Below are 21,654 nucleotides of genomic sequence, written 5' to 3' on the forward strand. Positions count from 1 at the left end.
ACACACACACCATAGGAACATATGTAATCATAAAAAGGGATAAGACTGTGCTATCTGAAACAGCATGGATGGCCATACAGGGTATTATGCTAAGTGAAGTAAGTCAAACTAAGAAAGACAAATACAATGTGATATCAGTGTTATGTGTATTTTAAAAAATAAAACAAATGAATAAACAAACAAAAACCAGAATCAGACCTATAAATACAGAGAATAAACTGATGGTTGCCAGAGGGAAGGGTCGAGGGGAGATTGGCAAAACTGGTTTAAGGGAAGTGGAAGATACAGGGTTCCAGTTATGGAATGAGTAAGTCACAGGAATGAAAAGTACAGCATAAGGAAGAGAGGCAAGATGGCGGAGGAGTAGCAGTCTGAAATGTCATCAGATCCCAGGAGTTCAGCTAGAGTAGTTATCAAACCATTCCAAACACCTACAAACTCAACAGGAGATAGAAGAGAAGAAGAGCAGCAATCCCAGGAACAAAATATCAAACACTTTCTGAAAGGGAGAAGTGAATTCGAAGCCGCGGGAAGATAGACTGTGGGGGGAGGGGCCGAATCCCAACAAGTGGCAGAGCAGTGAAGCACAAAATCACAACTTTTAGAAGTCTGCTCCACTGAGGGACATTGCTCCAGAGGCTAAACAGGATTGAAGCCCTCGTGGGAACAGTGTGGTCTCCGGTCCCGTGGGGCCACAGAAAGATCAGGGGTGTCTGAGTGTGGCAGTGCTCCCAGGTATTGGAGCAGGGAAGCCAACTACAGAAATAGAGCTGAGGAGTGAGCTCTAAGATCAGGGTTACCTTAAACCATGATCCAAGGCACAGTTGGGCCACTGTTCTTTGAGCAGGGACTCCACAAGTAGCAGGTCCAGGGAGAAGACTCACCTTCCTCCTCTGGGAGGAGCAGTGCGCCAGGAATCTACTGGGTTGGAGACTCCAAATGGGCTGTGCACCAAAGACAGAAATGCTCGGTCACAAACTGGGTGAGCTCAGAGTGTGGCCGGAGACCAGGGAGACGGAAGGGATTGACTTCTTATCTCTGAAGGCACACTAAGGAGTGGGGCCCCGAGCTCTCTGCTCTTCCAGGCTGGAGATTGGGAGGCCACCATTTTCATTCCCGTCCTCAGGAGCAGTATGGAAAGCATTCAGGGAACAAAAGCTCCAAAAGCAGGGGCGCCTGGGTGGCTCAGTGGGTTAAGCCTCTGCCTTCAGCTCAGGTCATAATCCCAGGGTGCTGGGATCGAGCCCCGCATCGGGCCCTCTGCTTGGTGAGGAGCCTCCTTCCTCCTCTCTCTCTGCCTGCCTCTCTGTCTACTTGTGATCTCTCTCTCTGTCCAATGAATAAATAAAAATCTTTATGGAGCACTGGGTGTGGTGAAAAAATAATGAATAATGTTTTTCTGAAAATAAATAAATTGGAAAAAAAAGAAAAAAAACTAAAAAAAAAAAAAAAATCTTTAAAAAAAAAAAAATAAAATAAAAAAGCTCCAAAAGCAAACCGAGCAGATTACTTAGCCCGGTGCAATTTCACCTCGGGCAAAGACATTTGAGAGTCACTGTGACAGGCCCCTCCCACAGAAGATCAACAAGAACATCCAGTCAAGACCAAGCTTTGGATCAAGGAGAACAGTGAAACTCCAGGGCTAGGGGAAATCAATGCATAGAATTCACAGCTTTTCCCCCATGATCCCTCAGTTTTGCAAAGTTTATTTTTTTTTTTATCTTTTCTTATCCTATTTTATTTTAACTTTTCCTCTTTCCTCTTTTAACATTTAACATCTTTAAACTAGTTTATCTTAACAATACCTTTCTTAAAAAAAAAACTTTTTACGCCTTCATTGTTATAGTCTTATTTTATCATTTCATTGTATTTAACCTTGTTTTTTGTATACATATAGGTTTTTTTTCCTAAAAAATTTTGGGATACAATTTCTTCTAATAGATCAAAATATACCCTAATCTAGCACATGGCTTTGTTCTAGTCTCCAGCCTAAGCACATTCCCTCCTCTTTTTTTTGATTTTTCCAACCAACTTATCAATTCCTTTTTCAGAATTTTTAAAACATTTTCATCTTTACAGTCATATTCCATCCCTTCACCAAGCTTACTGTTTTTTACATATACAAGTTTTTCTTTCTTTAAAATTGTGGGAGGTAGTTTCTTCTAAGAGACAAAAATACACCCAAAATCAAGTGGGTGGCTCTGTTCTATTCACCAGTCTAATATATCTATATATCTATATCTATATCTATATCCACACTCAAAATCAAGTGGGTGGCCCTGTTCTATTCACCAGTCTAATATGTGTATGTATGTGTATGTGTGTGTGTGTGTATATATATGTATATATGAAGAAAAAAATATATATATAGAAAAAGAAAAAGAAAAATCTATATATATAGAAAAAGAAAAAAATACATTGTGTGTGTGTGTGTGTGTATATATATATATATATATATAAATAACATTGTGTGTGTATATATATACACACACAATTTTTTTTTCTTTTTCCCCCATCTTCTCCCCCTGGTTTTTGGATCTCTTCTGATTTGGTTAGCATACATTTTTCTGGGGTCTTTGTCACCTTTTTAGTATTTTCTTCTCTCGTTCATATATTCTTATCTGGATAAAATAACAAGGGGGAAAAACTCGCCACGAAAAAAAGAACAAGAGGCAGTACCAATGGCTAGGGACCTAATCAGTATGGACATTGGTAATATGTCAGAACTAGAGTTCAGAATGACGATCCTCAAGGTGCTAGCTGGGCTCGAAAAAGGCATGGAAGTTATTAGAGAAATCCTGTCTGGAGAAATAAAATCCCTTTCTGGAGAAATAAAAGAACTAAAATCTAACCAAGTTGAAGTAAAAAAAGCTATTAATGAGGTGAATCAAAAATGGAGGCTCCTACTTCTAGGATAAATTAGGCAGAAGAGAGAATTATTGATGCAGAAGATCAAATGATGGCGAATAAAGAAGCTGAGCAAAAGAGAGACAACTACTGGACCACAAGGGGAGAATTCGAGAGATAAATGATACCATAAGATGAAACAATATTAGAATAATTGGGATCCATTTGCAGATGATATGATACTACATGTGGAAAACTCAAAAGACTCCACTCCAAATCTGCTAGAACTGGTACAGGAATTCAGTAAAGTGTCAGGATATAAAATCAATGCACAGAAATCAGTTGCATTTCATTACACCAACAACAAGACAGAAGAAAGAGAAATCAATGAGTAAACCTCATTTACAATTGCACCCAAACCATAAGGTACCTAGGAATAAACCTAACCAAAGAGACAAAGAATCTATAGTCAGAAAACTATAAAGTACTCATGAAAGAAATTGAGGAAGACACAAAGAAATGGAAAAATGTTCCATGCTCCTGGATTGGAAAAACAAATATTGTGAAAATGTCTATGCTACCTAAAGCAATCTACATATTTAATGCAATCCCTATCAAAATCCCATCCATTTTTTTTCAAAGAAATGGAACAAATAATCCTAAAATTTATATGGAACCAGAAAAGACCTCGAATAGGCAAAGGAATATTGAAAAAGAAAGCCAAAGTTGGTGGCATCACAATTCTAGACTTCAAGCTCTATTACAAAGCTGTCATCATCAAGACAGTATGGTACTGGCACAAAAACAGACACATAGACCAATGGAACAGAATAGAGAGTCCAGAAAGAGACCCTCAATGCTATGGTCAACTAATCTTAGACAAAGCAGGAAGGAATGTCCAATGGAAAAAAGACAGCCTCTTCAACAAATGGTGTTGGGAAAACTGGACAGCCACATGCAGAAGAATGAATCTGGACCATTTCCTTACACTACACACAAAAATAGACTCAAAATGGATGAAAGACCTCAATGTGAGGCAGGAATCCATAAAAATCCTTGAGGAAAACACAGGCAGCAGCCTCTTCAACCTCAGCCGCAGCAACTTCTTCCTTAGAGACATTGCCAAAGGCAAGGGAAGCAAGGGCAACAATGAACTATTGGGACTTCATCAAGATCAAAAGCTTTGCACAGCAAAGGAAACAGTCAACAAAAACCAATGGCACTGACAGAATGGGAGAAGATATTTGCAAATGACATATCAGATAAAGGGCTAGTATCCAAAATCTATAAGGAACTTCTCAATGCAACACCCAAAGAACAAATAATCCAATCAAGAAATGGGCAGAGGACATGAACAGACATTTCTGCAAAGAAGACATCCAGATGGCCAACAGACACATGAAAAAGTGCTCAATATCACTCGGTATCAGGGAAATACAAATCAAAACCACAATGAGATACCACCTCACACCAGTCAGAATGGCTAAAATTAACAAGTCAGGAAATGACAGATGTTGGTGAGGATGCGGAGAAAGGGGAGCCCTCCTACACTGCTGGTGGGAATACAAGGTGGTGCAGCCACTCTGGAAAACAGCATGGAGGTTCCTTAAAAAGTTGAAAATAGAGCTACTCTATGGCCCAGCAATCGCACTACTGGGTATTAACCCTAAAGACACAAATGTAGTGATCCGAAGGGGCACGTGTACCAAATGTTTATAGCAGCAACGTCCATAATAGCCAAACTATGGAAAGAACCTAGATAATCCATCAACAGATGAATGGATTAAGAAGATGTGGTATAAATATATAATAGAATACTATGCAGCCATCAAAAGAAATGAAATCTTGCTATTTACAATGATGTGGATGGAACTAGATCATAATACTAGGGTATTATGCTGAGTGAAATAAGTCAATCAGAGAAAGACAATGATCATATGATCTCCCTGATATGAGGAATTTGAGAGGCAGAGTGGGGAGTTTGGGGGGTAGGGAAGGAAAAAATGAAACAAGATGGGATCAGGAGAGAGACAAACCATTAGAGACTCTTAATCTCACAAAACAAACAGGGTTACTGGGTGGGTGGGGGGGGTGGTGTGGAGAGGGTGGCTGGCTGATGGACATTGGGAAGGGTGTGGGCTATGGTGAGTACTGTGAAGTGTGTAAGCCTGACGATTCACAAACCTGTACCCCTGGGGCAAATAATACATTATATGTTAATAAAAATAATTTTTAAAAAGTACAGCATAGGGAATATAGCCAGTGATATTGTAACAGTGTTGTATGATGACAGATAGCAGCTCCCCTTGTGATGAGCATAGCATAATATATAAACTTGTCAAATCACTAGTTTTCTGTACCCAGAAAACTAATGTAACACTATGTGTTAACCATACTGATAGAATGTAAACAGATACTGATAAATGTAAAAAATAAAAAAACAAAGTGAACTATTTTAATACATTACTTTATAGAATTTAATTGTTCCTGGGTTTATAACAAATAAGTGGTTTATAACAAATAAGGGGCACCTGGGTGGCTCAGTGGGTTTAAGCCTCTGCCTGTGGCTCAGGTCATGATCCCAGGGTCCTGGGATAGAGCCCCCGAATCAGGCTCTCTGCTCAGCAGGGAGCCTGCTTCCTCCTCTCTCTCTCTGCCTGCCTCTCTGCCTACTTGTGATCTCTGCCTGTCAAATAAGATAAATAAAATCTAAAAAAAAACAAAATTAAATAAAAAAATAAAACTAGTCTCTCATTAATATGGAAGACAGTTAACTTGCATAGTAAAAGATACAGTAAAAGTTAACTTACAGTCGTAAAAAGGAAAAAATTTAAATGACTCATTAAAATCACTTAAATGATTGCTTTCACTTTAGAACCATTAATCAGGACATAGAATCAGATAAGTGGTATCATGTGGTTGAAAATATACCCAATGAATTCAATACCAAATGAAAGAGTTTCACTCTTACATTCCAGAGACAAGTCAATTTCTCTCTTTTATGTTAAAACCTGAAAGTCATAATCAAAGGAGGAAAAAAAAAACAAGGGTTTCACAGATTTCTTGGAAGCATAGTGCTAGAACCCATGTCCTATCATATCTTTGGTCAGTATTTAATGATCACTGCAAGAGCTGATACTGCTAGTAAGTTTTTTGATTCTTTATATACACATATTAAACTACCACACATTTCAAAGTGAAATACATGATGCTTCCTCCTGAAATAGTCATAATTTGGGATTCAAGTATTCTTAGAAGTATTTATCTGTCAGAAAATACATGGTTTTGATTCCCTTGTGATAAGGTTAATTTCCTTCATTTTCTTCAAGGCCTCTGTATGAGAGATAGGATTGAATTCCTTAAAAGTCCTGAGAGCCCTAGACGATAATTTTGGCACACTGACTCTCCTATTCTCTGAAATGTTTGGCAATGTCAGAGTTTGATCAGAGAAAGAAAAAAATAAAGCCCACAAAGTTTATGAGAAAAAAGTCATAACTGACTATATCTGCCAAGGCAATTGTATTCATTCAAAAAATTTTCAGTTTAGAGATGTGTATCAATTATAGAATGAAACACTTGGCTTCTATTTTAAAATGTTCTATTTATAGCTCACTGGGTATTTATTTGTCTCAGTCAAAACTGATATAGGTCAGCTTTCTTAACTTCTGTACTACATATAAAGTTAAATGAAAAAAAATTACATATATTAAGTCCAAATGTTCTGAATTCTTTCTAAATAAAACTTTCTTTAAAGGGCTAACATCGGGCGCCTGGGTGGCTCAGTGGGTTAAGCTGCTGCCTTCGGCTCAGGTCATGATCTCAGGGTCCTGGGATCGAGTCCCGCATTGGGCTCTCTGCTCAGCAGGGAGCCTGCTTCCTCCTCTCTCTCTCTCTCTCTGCCTGCCTCTCTGCCTACTTGTGATTTCTCTCTGTCAAAAAAATAAATAAAAAAAAATCTTAAAAAAAAAAGGGCTAACATCTTGGTTTCTTTTATTCTCCTTATGATTTTTATTGACTTATTAAATGTTAATTAGACATTATTTAATGACATTGTACAGTCTGTTTGGAGTCCATAAGAATTTAACTATTGCCATCTTGTGGTCAATGTTTATAAATATGACACAGAAAGCGATGTCACTTTCCTAGAGAGATACTTTAAAATCTTACTAAATTTTCCTATCAATTGAGAAAAATGATCATTTCATTACATACAATATTTCCTAAAGAGACATAATTTACTAATAATTTTAAGAAATTTAAAAAAAAAGAAATTATAATTTTTAAAAACCTAAGTTTATGTATAGTATTTGACCATGAATGGTAACAGTACTTAGTAGAAGGACATCAAGTCAGCCCCGATATTATCTTAGAAACATTCATTTGTTCATATCTATATACAGTCATAATTAAGGTTTAAATGCTATAAGAGTTTTACAGGCAAGTTTTCATTAGATTCTAAAACACGATATTAATACTACTATGCCATGGTTAGGTTGAAAAAGTGGTCAGGAAGGCAAAGTACTGAGAAGTTGGAGCGAGAGAGGAACAGAAAGCAGAAAAGTAAAAATCTAAAATCTACATAGCATAATTTCAATAATTATCTTGAGTACTTCCTCATTTAAGTCTGTCCTAGAACACTAACTGCTGAGTTACATTTGCAATTATGTTGGCATTCAATAAATGAGACCAAAAAAAAAAAAAATTACAAAAGCAAAGAAAAATGTTCTACTGCTCAAAACACTTCTAATACTTCTTCCTAGATTGTGGAAGTAAAGTTTTAAAACAGAAGATATCTTAATTTCTACTGGCTAATTTCAGAATTTAGGTTATATTAAATTTAAATGACTAAGAAGCGGAAGGTAAATAAAGCACAAAGCCAACAGTCTTTCAGAAACACAAAGGCAACATCAAAATACTGTGATGCTGATGGTAGAGATGAAATTCAACCGCACAACTTTGAGCGGTACAGAAAAGGTCATTCATATTAATAGCATGTAAATGTGAGAGTCCTTAGTTTACTTACATTGTACTTATTGGTCAACATCATCCACAACTCTAAATACCCTTTACAAAATCACCTTTACAGACATAGCCCCTTACCTTTATCGTATTATAATTTTAAAACAGACAACTATGACACAGATATAGGCCTATATATAGATAAAAAGGCATCTAATTGCACAAGAACTAAAGGGTAAAATTAAAGGAAAAACACTGCCTAAAAGTTTTAAAATTCCATTAGAAATAGTGTTTATTGGTAAAAAGAATACACATACAGTCAAATATGATACCAGATTCTTTAACCCAATGGACCAAGAGAAAACAAAAAGCCTATAGACAAGAATGAGATGTATATAAAAATAAAGAATTCTCATTATATACTTATTCAATATCAGGACAAGTATCAAACTATTGTATTAGAAGAAAACTAATCTTACCTTGTTGCTGTGAAAGTGAAGTATCAGATTTATTTCTTACACGTATTAAACGACTTTGTGCTGGCCTATGTTCAACTTGCTTAACATCTTGGTCATGCTTTTGTTGGTACTAAAGAATTTAAGACATGAAGTCATAATACTGCATTTAAAGTTACTTTAAAGACTTCTGAGCAAGAAAATTATTTAGATGTTTCTTATATAAATATTAAGTGTGCTTTCTAATTGCTAAATGGGTGATAAAGTACATACTACTAATGAAAAGATATTGGAAATAAAATTTTGAAAAAGATTTGGATAATACACACAGATTTCAAATATTCAAATTATTTCTATTTTTACTAGAGAATTCAGAGCTCCTTATAAATCAAATTATCTTAGATATATACACATGATGGATTTAGATAGGATAAAAACTTAATTTGCGTATAAGCTCTGCCATATAACCACTTTTACGTAAAATGAAAATCTGCATAATGCACTGCAATTTTCGAAGAGCCTTTATATATAGTAACATCATTTGATTCTCACAAGATAGTAGGTATTGTTACCCTCCTTCACCATTCAAGAAATGTATATTCCACCATAAGCCCCATCATCTCTCTTTCTTACTTATAACCTAACTGAATTTGAAACTGACTCGTATTCACACATTCTTTCACAATCACACATCACGAATTGCGAAGCCATTTTCTTTCTTCCTTTTCCTGTTTTATGGGCCTAATTATGAATGAGTTCCCGAAAACATCTATCAGATATGCTTTGACAGGAATTTAAAAAGCTATCTCTGGATTCTTATGACAGTTGACCCAGAGGCTAAACCCAGTCAATCAAGGCACCTTACTTCCTCCCTGTCTTTGGAATATACATCACACCTAGTATTTGCATACTAGCAGCAGTTCCAAGGACATAACCTTGAGAGAGTGAAGTGTTCCAAGTGTTCATCTGGACTGAATAGCTGACTGAAACAAATGAAGGCTTCCATATAAACTTTTAAGATTCTAGTGGGCAGGTACAGAGATCTACTTGTCTTACAGTTGCCCAAGACAAGCCTCATCGATAAGTTCCCTTAATTACTGAACCTGCCACCTACCACTCTGAAGTGGTCTGTCATTATTCGGTCTCTCCTTGCTCTCCATGCATAGGAAGCCAGTTTTGAATTTCACTCAAGAAACTTCTGAGGTGGCCAGTAATACCAACACCGTGCAATGCTATACAATACCATGCAATAAATACTTAGTGAATAAATGAATCAACAGTGAAAAATGCATTGCTATTACACAGATACAAAACTGTTAATGTTGAAGAGTAATTAATCTACTTTTTCAGTACACAAAATTACACGGGCCATTGGCCTAACTCAGTATGAAATTTCATATGCTTTCATGTTAACAACTTTTGCAAATTTTAATATAATAAATAATTCTTGAGTACCTACTACAGTAAATTACTGAGCTCGATATTGCATGGGTATACAAAGTATAAATGATAATAGCTACCTAACTAGATGACAAGCACTTTATATATGTTATTCTTTAATCTTTAAAATAAAGATGAGGAGACTGAGGCTTAGAAAAAGGCTCTGTGTTCAAGGTCACAGCTAGAATCCTAAGAGCTAAGATTTGTATCCAGGTGTGAATCAGTAAATAAAGGAAACATGACTACAAAGACTCTATGCTCCATACAGTATACTATATGCTAAGACAATATTGTTCCCATTCTCATTTTAAGTAAAATACAAGAATTTTTAATTGGATACCTGATGAATATCTTCAGCAGCTCCTGATAACTTAACATTATTTTCTTGTGCTGTCAGAAGTGTTGTGGGAAGTGCAGGATTAGAATTTGGCTGCAACTCCAATTCTCCCAAACTCATTGGACCATGACTTGCACATGAATTTTCATAACCACCACCTGCTATCAAAGATACAAACAAAAAGTAAAAATTGTTTAATTTATCTTAGAAAAGGAACAATTAATTGACTAAAATTACCAATATTTCTCACTGCTGAATAAGAAGTAGCAGTGTACTTTAACCCAAAATAATTTGGTACCAAGTCTTCACTGCAATCAAAACAAAGCTTGTAGAGAATGCACAAAGTACCTCGGTGCAGACAAGTCTATGGACTATTCTAAGGTTCCAATCAACAAGTTGCTAATGCAGTCTACACCCAACCCCACTCTTTCACATCAACTCTTAACATTCCAGCTTACCTTTTCTATCAGTAAGAGTCAGTAGAATATTTTCTTTCTAAAATGCAGTGTGAAAACAAGGGGAAATTTCCTAGCTAGAAAATGTTATTATTGCTTAGCTCTGTTCTATAGACATTTTTCTTCAAATAATCAAGTTCTTTTCCTCAGCCAAATGGCATCTCATCAATAATGGCATCAAATCAATAAAAAGAAGGGAATAGGAGCAGAGCTATCAATGTATCTAACAATATCATGGTACCTTATGCTCCAAGCACTTTCACATACGTTATCATTTAATTTGAATATTATAATCATTCTGTTAGATAGGCAGGTGAGATAGTTTTATCCCTATCATTTACTGACAAAGCTAAGGCTCAGGGAAGATAATGGACTACCCAAAAAAGCAGAGAGTTAGTAAGAGGAATTAAAATCCTCATTTTCCAATTCCCATTGTTCTTTAATTTACATTCCTCCTGAAATATCTCTAAGAAAATTCTGTTTTTCCTAATTAATGCCACCTTTTGAATATTTAGCACAGTGTAGTATATCTCATTGTAGTGAACAGAAATAGATTTATATCTGAAGTATCATAAATAAATTCTTTCAAATGAAATAATATCTTAAAGACATCACAAATATTTTCCATTCAAAGTCAGTGTATTTAAAAAAAAAAAAGTCAGCGTAGGGGGTGCTTGGATGGCTCAGTTGGTTAAGCATCCACCTTTTGATTTCAACTCACGTCATAATCTCAGGGTTGGGAGATGGAGCCCCTGGTTGGGCTCCATATGGAACCTGCTTAAGATTCTCTCTCTGACCCACCCCCCACCTCTCCCTCTCTGAAAAGGGGAAAAAAAAAAAAAGTAAGTGTATTGACAATTTCTTAGGTACAGCAAATAAATTACTCTCTGATCTTTTATATTAATCTCTATTTTTAGATGAGTTTTACAAAAAGCGAAATATACACCTTGAGTTTTAATTTTTACCTTTCCAGATTCAATCTGTACAAAACAATTTCTCAAAATTATTACCTATTCTATTGTCATTTAATTATCTAGCATATGATATGATTAACTTAATAATGATAATAATAACCATCACTCAGATAAAACTATTGTTCCAAGCCTTGTATACTGGCTTTTTTTATATTCTGATATATCTTATTCTATTCATATGTCACTTTTCCAAGATTTTCCTAAGGCAGGCAAATGAATTAAGATAAAAGAATTAGCACAAATAATGTTAAAAGAGAAGATATTAAAAACTGTGCCGATAATATGGTTATATATCTAGAAAAACAAGAGACTCTAGTGAGGAAAAAGAACTCTATTAAAACTGAGAAGAGAATTTGGTAATGTGACTGAATACTAGATAAATATATAAAAATCATTGATTTTTCTCTATATTATACTAGTATCCACCTAAAAACAGAAAAAAAACCTTTACTATAGTGACCAAAAATTTAAAATAATTAAAAATAAGATTATTAAGAAAAGCATAGAATCCATATGATGAAAATTATTACATCTTATTGACAAGAACAGAACAAGATATGAATATGATATGATATACCATAAAAATATTAATTCTTCCAATATTAAGACATAACTTAGTATAATTCCCATTAGGGTGGTTTTTTAAAAAAATTTTTTTTTAACGATTTTATTTATTTATTTGACAGAGAGAGAGAGATCACAAGTAGGCAGAGAGTCAGGCAGAGAGAGAAGGGAAAGCAGGCTCCCCGCCAAGCAGAGAGCCCGATGCAGGGCTCGATCCCAGGACTGAGATCAGACCTGAGCCGAAGGCAGCGGCTTAATCCACTGAGCCACCCAGGCGCCCCTTGTTTTGTTTTAGATTTTATTTATTTATTTGACAGACAGAGACCACAAGTAGGCATAGAGGCAGGCAGAGAGAGAGGGGGAAGCAGGCTCCCCGCCGAGCAGAGAACCCGAAGCGGGGCTCGATCCCAAGACTTTGAGCCGAAAGCAGAGGCTTTAACCCACTGAGCCACCCGGGTGCCCCTAGGGTGATTTTTAACAGAAAAAAAAAAGTTTTATAGTTTATATAGAACACATGCCTGAGACCTGCCAACAAAAGTATGAAAAGATTTTTGAAGCAGAAACTTGCCCTATCAGATAACAGAATGTGCCATAAAGACACAATAGTCTAAAGTTTGAGTTCATAAAGCATTCAGATTACTTATAATAAAGAATCCAGAAAAATATTCCCACCTCTATGAGAATAATATACAAACTGGTTGATATTTTAATTCAGTAGGAAGAAAAACAGCTTATATATTAGTTGATGCTGACCCAACTAGCTATTTATGTGGAAGAAAATCATACTGGGCTTCTACTTTACATCATTTGAAAAAGTTAATTCCAGACAGATTTAAATATAAATACACTAAATAATGAAAAGTTTGCAAGAAAATCTACAAGACTACAGGTATAAACTTATGTTAGAAGAAACCTAATCAAGCCATAAAAACACATAAAGTATAGAAGATAGAAATAACTATATAAAAAATTCTGTTACCTATATGGCAAAGAAAGACCATAAATAATGATAATAAATTCAGTATAAATTTGGAAAAAGATGTGCAATACAGGTGATAGAAAACATCTAAAATATAGAAATAGTTATTACATGGTTTAAGAAAAATTCAGCAGATGGAGAAAGAACTTAAGTAGGTAATTGACAATTGAAATAGTTATTGCATGGTTTTAAGAAAAATTTAGACCCTAACAAATGGGGAAAGAACTTAAGTAGGTAATTGACAAAAGAGCAAATCCAAATGGCCAACAAACGTGAAGACAGAAACGCATAGGCAATCAGAGACTTGTGATTTCCATAAGATTTATTGTGTAAAAACAAATGCAGGGAAGAGGGCATGATATGATCTCGACTTGTAAAATAACAGCACACACACATATCATATATATCTACCATGTAGACTATACATGTGAGTGTGTCTATGGACAAAACAGAAAGATTACATGCCAGAATCTTAACGTGAGTTAGCTGGGGTAAGGCAAAATATGGGATAGGAGAAAATGTGAGGATGAGGAATGGATGGCAGTCACTCTAAAAAAGTAGTCTATAATTTAATATATGATATAATCACATTTTGTTTTATGTAAGATTATATGTGGTTAATGTATGGTATAAAGAAAAAATTCATTAAAAAGACAGAAAGTAAATTTTTTTTTAAAAGATTTTATTCATTTATTTGACAGAGAGAGATCACAGTAGGCAGAGAGGCAGGCAGAGAGAGAGGAGGAAGCAGGCTCCCTGCTGAGCAGAGAGCCCAATGCGGGACTCGATCCCAGGACCCCGAGATCATGACCTGAGCCGAAGGCAGCGGCTTAACCCACTGAGCCACCCAGGCGCCCTAGAAAGTAAATTTTGATAAAAGACCTAAATGTAAAAATCCAGAAGGTATATAATCAACTATCTCCCCAAAGCGTTCAAAGCATGTAATAGCTTTCAATCCATAGAAGACCCTATTGTTGAACATATATTTACTATGCCCTAGGTGATACAGACTCTGTTAGATGACAGGGATAGGACAGTGAACAAGATAAAGTCTTATTAGATTACAAATTAGATTACAGATTAGTGTGACAAAAGCAAAATTAGGCAGGTAACATTAGAGAACTATATAGAGAGCATGTATGACAGGTATCTAACCCAGTAATAAAGGGTCAGGTAGGAATTCCCTGAAAGCTATCACAACAATGCTAAATTTGCTCAACAACACAAATGGTGTCACTTCTAAAAAGCATGCTCATTGAGTGTGGGCGTCTTGTCTGTATAATGTAATTTAGCTCTTTGTAACTATTATATCATTCACATCAAATTTATCTTAACTTGAAATCCCTAATTTTACTTTTCTAGCATCTTACTGCAATGAAAAAGCAACCTTAGACACCTAAGACTTTCAGAGAAGACTAAGTCCACCCAAAATTGCCTATGCCAGCAGCAGCTTTGGGTTTGTCAAACCTAATACATTTTTCCATTTGTATGAAACCCAAAGGTGCCTCAAATTCAACATGCTTAAAGGCCCATTCATCCTTATTTCCTCCTAATTCTACCCCTACTCCACAGTCCCTCTCTCTCAACTCAGTGAATGGAAATTCCATCCATCCAACCATAGGGATAGGTTTTCCTTTCTTTTGCTTTTCTCACATTCAAACTAAGTCTTGTCCATTCTCCTTCTTGTCTTTCAAATCTCCCTTTTTATATTTCCTCACTCTTGAATAATGTTTTACCGTAATAGCTGTCCAACCAGGCTCCTTGCCTCTAGCCCTAATCCTTTCCAATCTTTTCATCACACTGTACCTCAGATGATCATGCGAAATAAAAGACAAAGATCATCATATCAGTCATTTACTTATAATCCTTAATGGATCTGTGAATATCATAAAACATTCATAATTGATAGAAATTCAAGAATGAATTTTTCATGGGCATAAATATAAAACAAGATGGGCATTATTTTCTATTTGGTTCACAAATGGATCCCTATCATCTCAAGAGTAAATCCAAAAACTATTTCATATATTATTCAGGATTTTCTAGGACCTAGTTTGGGCTCACTACTCCAATCTATCCTAAGCTCTAATTCATGGATAAGATACTTATATTTCCCTGATGAAGTCTTGTTATTTTCTTTTCTTTTTCATTGTCTCACTGCATATTTGGCCCACAAGGTCTTTCCTCATTTACTACACAGCAAACATCTGTTCATCTTCAAGAATCCATTTCACGTAAGCTTCCTCTCATGTACAAAGTCTTTTCTGATTCCCCTCTCCAGATACAAGTGACCTGTACCCCATTCTATACAAACATCAAAATAACTACAATTTATTGCATGTTTATGCCCTGTCATCTATTACTTGTACTAGAGAAAAAAACTCATTATGGATAGGATCTTATGAGGTTTTATATTCCTAGCTCCCAGAATATGGTTAGAGTATAGCAAGCACTCAAAAAATATTTTATGAATGAATAAGTAAATGAATGAACTGGATGCTTATTGTACTCCACCATTAAGATTCAATTTCATATCGAACTTGTGGGAAACCTCGGAGATTTCATGTATGGGTAGAGTCCTCCCCTGCAGTCCCACAGCAATGTATATTGTACTAATCACACAGTTCTTTCTTGTATTTCTCTTACAGTAGTTTGTAAACTTCCTTGAGAGTAGATGTCTATCATCTCTGTATCTCAAGTGCCTAACACCATAGTAATATAATGTAGTTCCAGATACATAGTAGTATTCAATAGAAGTTTTCTGAATAAATGAGAGCTATAATTGGTAGTGTATTCCAGAGTCCTTACAATTCATTCAAAAAATACCAGTTTACATATTAGGATTCAAGGCAACTCTTCAAAACTAATTTTGCATCTTTTTGTTACTCAACCCAAACTGAGGGCCTCAGGATTAGGAAGAGTGGTAGGGAAATAAAGGTTGCAAATAGGATACTTTCTGAAAATGAACAGAAGTGGAGATATGCAAGGTAAGAACTGATGAGCCTTGACAGGTAAAGTTATTTAAAAAACAATATAGGGACACCTGGATGGCTCAGTCAGTTAAACGTCCAACTCTTGATTTTGGTCAAGTCCTGATGTCAGGGTTGTGGGATCAACGTCGGCATCAGGCTCTGTGCTGGCATGGAGCCTGCTTAATTAGATTCTCTCTCTCCCTCTACCCCCTCTACCTCTCTTTCTCTAATTAAAAATATATATGTACATATATAAGGCATGAGATTAGTCACAGCAGAAATAATGATACATGGTATTCATTCTTCTGTAGTAACCACCATGTGCCAAAATACTTAAAACAAGAGGAACAAGTTAGTTCTCTACAGGCATAGTCCTTCTAGGCAGCTGTGGATAGTCTATTTCTATTGAATCCCTATAAGAAGGTATTTTTACATACTCTAGTCATTATTAAAGAGAACACCACTTACCATGTGGTAAGCACTGTGCTGACTACTTTATATGCATTGTCATTTACTATTCCTAATAACCATAAAGGGTGGACACTATCTGTGGTAACCAGCCTCTAAGATGGTGTCCTGAATCCTGTCTCCTGGGGTTCATACCTTTCAGTCATCCCCTACTATATCTTATTCCAGGATTGCTCTGTGTTATTGATAGAATGTGGAAGGAACGATGGCATGTCACTTCTGAGATTAGGTTATGAAAGACTGTGGTTTCCATCTTGATTGCTTACTTTCTCTCAGATCATCTCTGTGGGAGGCCAGCTGCTAGGTCATGAGCAGTGGAACTGGGGCCTCCTGCCAGCAACCATGTGAGTGAGCTTGGAAAAAAGATCTTCCAACTGTAGTGGAAGCCTTCGGATGACATCAGCCTCAGAAAACAACTTGACGGCAACTTCAAGGAAGATTCTGAAAATTACCTAGCTAAGCTGCTACCAGATTCATGACTTTCAGAATTGTGTGAGAATATAAATGTTTCTGTCTTTGGTTGCTAAATTGTGGGGTAATTTATTAAATAGCAAGAGACAACTAATACACTAATATTATCCCCACCTGATAGATGAAGAAACTTGGGCTCAAAAATATATATTTTTAATTTTACTTTTTTTATTATTTGGAAACTTCTAAGGCAGACATTCTTCCTAATACTAACTTTAAAAGAGAGCCTCAGTTAACAAATGGAACACACAACCCATACATAAAATGAATGAGTAGGGTTTTTTTTTTTTTTAATGAAGTAAGAACTGTAGTTTCAACATCTAAACCACTATCAAAAATATTTTTTAATCTGAAAAATGCACAATTGCAACAGCTTTCAACTACAGCTAATTCACAGTGCAATATAACTGAAACACACTGGGGGGCCCATAATAAATTCTGAACATTTCCTTATTTGGTTTTTGTAAATGAAGCAGATGAATTCTATTCCCAAGCATATAGGAAGCAGACAAATGAATTAACTCAAAAGGTCATTGACAGATTGCTTCATAAAATGTTGCTGTTTTGAAAAGAAATGTGATCCATTCATTCACGTCATTATAGATATCTAAGACAAACCACACTGTAATTTACCAATACATTCTGCTTATATCAATCTAACAAAATACAGTCCCAACAAAATTACTGGCCTCAAAGATAGTAAGTTGCTTGCCTCAAAGTACACAGAGCTGGAACTCAAACTGGTATCTGAAACTCCAAAAGCCCAAATTCTTAGCCACACTCTGCTAAATTGCCTCATCTATATGCTCGATCTTATATTATGCCACATAACTTACTGTTTTCCCCTATTAAACAATACCTGCAAAACAAACAAACAAACAAACAACCAAACAAACAAAAGAAAACAAAACAAATACCTGCAGTGTACCTACTATTATAAGCCCATTGTATGGTAGATAATATGCTAGGTGCTAACCAGAGGAATAAGCAGGGACTAACTAGGATATATCTTCATGTATTTTATTCTATAATAATTAACAAGTACCTAGTTTTTCTCAAGTACCTAGCAGCTCTCAAGTGATCTGTGAGAGCCACCTAGTGTCAATTCTGTTTAACTGCAATTTGCAGATAGCGGGATACAAATACAACAAGCAAAGGAGAGGGGGAAGAGGAGCAAACCAAGAAACACACTTGTAACCCACTCATAACTACAAAGAACTCATGGCTGCCAAAGGGAAGGTGGGGAGGGTGGTGATGAAATAGGTGATGGGGATTAAGGAGTGTGCTTTTTTTTAAATTAATTTCATTAACATACAATGTATTATTAGCCCCAGGGATACAGGTAAGGAGTGCACTTGTGATGAGCACCCCTGATATATGGAAGTACTGAATCACTATATTGTACACCTGAAACCAATATTTCATTGTATGATAACTAACTGGATTTAAATAAAAACTTCAAAAAGTCACATTTTATGCCATCTTAAATACTACTCACTTAGGGGTGCCTGGGTGACTCAGTCAGTTAAATGTCTGCCTTAGGTTCAGTTCATGATCCCAGGGTCCTGGAATTGAGTTTCACATCGGACTCCCTGCTCAGCTGAGAGTATGCTTCTCCCTCTCCCTCTGTTGCTCCCACTGCTTGTGCTCACTCTCTCTCTCTCTCTCTCTCAAATTAATAAAATCTTTTTTAAAAACCCTATTAGTTTAAAAGAATGTAAAACATTTAATGCCCTCACTATGTGCACAAAATGAGAAATAACTCCAATCTTACTTTATATTTATTCTCCTGGAAAATTTAGTCTTGAATTTCTCTCAATTCTGAATGATACAAGGTGTTCACCAATATAAAATGGAGATTTTAAATACTCTATACTAATGTTTTTCTGACTTAATGCATTTCCTTTTCTGATCCTTGGAAAATCTGCAAACCTCTGGAAGTTCTTTTCACTTAAGAGAATGCAGCAATGGGCATAGAAAAGTCAGCAAATGAGAATACATTTGCTCCCCATGAATTTGCTGATTCCATATTTGCAAATTTACCTACTCAATAAAATTTACTTCTAATCCCCAAATCAACCGTTGCAGTGATTTTGTGATCATTCACAGACACCCATGCACCCTTGCATCACCCATTTACTAGCTGAGGCTGAACCAAGGTGATGCTCTGTTTTCTTATTTCAGCTCTTATACTGTAAACAAAGGTCCCTTTTGCGGTCTATTTATTGTCTGTTCACATCTTTGTGCTTCTTGTTGGTGATCTGTGGTTTCAAGTGGCCCCACTCAGTCTGCTGAAGTGCCATCTGGAGTCTTAAGTGCACAAAGCTGTGACAGGCCTTAGAGAGAAAATACATGGATTCCAGAAGCTTTGTTCAGGCCCGAGCTACAGTGTTGCGGACCCTGAGCTCAATGTCAATGAACTAACAGTATATATTACAATAAATTTCTTTAAAAAGAAACACGCATTAACACAGTTACATATTGATCAGTTGACAAAGATGTTATGATCAGAGGCTTGCAGGTATCTAGGCTGTATTTTCTCCAAGGAGCAATGAGTCAGTATTTACTAACTCAGTGTTTCTGATGACTCCACAGATAGCACAGATAATAAGAATCAACCGTATATGCTAGGGATCAGTAGTCTCTCTTCTATTCTTTTTTTTGTAACGATTATTTATTTATTTATTTATTTATCTGACAGAGAGAGAGATCACAAGTAGGCAGAGAGGCAGGCAGACAGAGAGAGGGAAGCAGCCTCCCTGCTGAGCAGAGAGCCTGATGTGGGGCTTGATCCTAGGGCTCTGGGATAATGACCTGAGCTGAAGGCAGAGGCTTTAACCCACTGAGTCACCCAGGTGCCCCTCTCTTTTCTATTCTTATTTCCAAAGTGTTATAGCAGAAATTCTGGCTAATGAGGTTCTAAACTAGTCATGAATACACTGAGCATTGTGTCAGAAATCCATACAGTGTAAAGAATGAATTTCTAGAGGATTATCTAATTTAACCTTGTCCTACACAAGATATGTTCTGTCACAGTTTGGTGTTCTAAATTATATTTTTTCTAATATACAGTAAAATAAAATTAAATAAATAAATAAATAAAATACATCACTATTAAAAAAATTTTAAGTATATGTATGCCTATTACCAAAATTATCCCATGCACCAACCAGTGGCTCACGTACTAACACTGACACCTGAATCACATCTGGGAAAATATATAGACCACAAAAAAATAGTCATTACTAAACTTTTCAATAATGAAGACCCTTTTTAATAAAGAAATTTTGCCACTACCTGAAAATAGCAATTTTCTTAATTCAGATTAGGATCACTATCACAATTATAACACAAAACAGAATACAGCATTCAGCCTGGAAACAGTACAAAAGAAGTGTGATGGGATTCAAGTACATTCTAATAAATGCTACATCAAGAAGCAATATTTTGGTGTATACCTGCAACTGTGTCATATTGCTGAGATAATGGCTGAGGAGCACATCTTTTATCCGAAAACTCTGCATTAGTGGCAGGTGACTGCATAGAGACAGACTGTCCCAGTAAGATGTTCTCTGCTGCTGCTGTCAGTCTGGGCCTTTGTCCTTCACTAAGTTCACCTGCACTGTTTTCCAAGTCCTATAAAAGGTAGCAATAGTTGTTAAAAACACTATGTTAAAATCAAGTCAAAAGAGCAAAAATTTGTCAAATACCATGAACTTGACTGCTTGAAAGGTATTTTAGGAAGTGCTTATTATCTCACACACACACACACACACACACACTCTCTACTGAAAGACAGCCTTAAAAAGTTCGTCCGATCAGGCATGTAGCAATAGGCTTTGTTGCCAATATCTCATTTTTTATGAAGTTAAATAAGCATTATCTTGCTTTCCAAACTCCAAATTAGATAGCAAAACACCTAAGAAAAATTTTATTATTTAAACTAAATAATGGCACACATTGCATATTATTCATACAGCTTCAAATTAAAATAATAGAAAACTTATTTTTCATTCTTCATTAATGAAAACTGCCTGAACTTATTAGGGTGAATCTTACAGTTAAGTGACATAAACATTACCCTTATCCAAATAATTACATTTTTTTATAAGTACCCAAGTTGAAGAAGACTACTTTCATCATATTAATAAAATTCTTCCCCCTCAGAAAGTACACAAGTACAAATACATTTCTTTATCAAGTATATAAAATAAATTTAGGGTGCCTGGGTGGCTCAGTTGTTAAGTGTCTGCCTTCAACTCAGGTCATGATCCCAGGGTCCTGGGATCAAGTCCTGCATGGGGCTCCCTGCTCAGTGGGAAGCCTGCTTCTCCTTCTCCCACTCCCCCTGCTTATGTTCCCTCTTGCGCTGTCTCTCTCTGTCAAATAAGTAAAGTCTTTAAAATATGAGTTTACTTATTAAGAACCGAATAAAAATTCCAGTATCTGAAAGTTCTCATGTTTCTCACTGAAACAGGATTTAATTTCAACCAAGTGTTTTTCTAGAATATATGAAGAAATCACTGCTGAAACATCTTCAATGTTAATTATAAAATTAACTATGGCTCTGTTAACTATAAAGTAAAATCTAACTTCTTAGCTCAACATTCAAGATTTTCTATAATTTTCCCAAATTTTTGTGTATTTCTATCTCCTCTAAGGCCCTAATGTGACTTTTTTTTAGGAACATCAATTACCTCAACAACCTCTAAATAGAACAGGATTGTTTTGCA

At 35.8% G+C, this 21,654-nt stretch overlaps 1 protein-coding gene across 6 annotated transcripts in view; it reads right to left on the bottom strand.

Moving 5' to 3' along the window:
• The window catches only part of KIAA0586 (KIAA0586 ortholog), a 134,046-nt gene that overhangs the window by 43,874 nt on the left and 68,518 nt on the right, over nt 1–21,654 (bottom strand). For 5 of the 6 annotated variants that reach the window (XR_006381785.1, XM_044232114.1, XM_044232117.1 and 2 more), the window contains exons 28-30: nt 20,380–20,557; nt 10,042–10,199; nt 8,286–8,394 (exon numbers count right to left, since the gene is read on the bottom strand). Coding sequence is in view for 5 of the 6 variants with exons in the window: in XM_044232114.1 (XP_044088049.1) it covers nt 8,286–8,394; nt 10,042–10,199; nt 20,380–20,557 (445 nt within the window). In the remaining variant the exon portion in view is untranslated. The remainder of the gene's footprint in view (nt 1–8,285; nt 8,395–10,041; nt 10,200–20,379; nt 20,558–21,654) is intronic. The other variant, XM_044232116.1, reaches the window with a different exon arrangement.

Source organism: Neovison vison, chromosome 13, assembly GCF_020171115.1.
Source record: "Neovison vison isolate M4711 chromosome 13, ASM_NN_V1, whole genome shotgun sequence".
In the NCBI taxonomy this organism is placed as follows: domain Eukaryota; kingdom Metazoa; phylum Chordata; class Mammalia; order Carnivora; family Mustelidae; genus Neogale; species Neogale vison.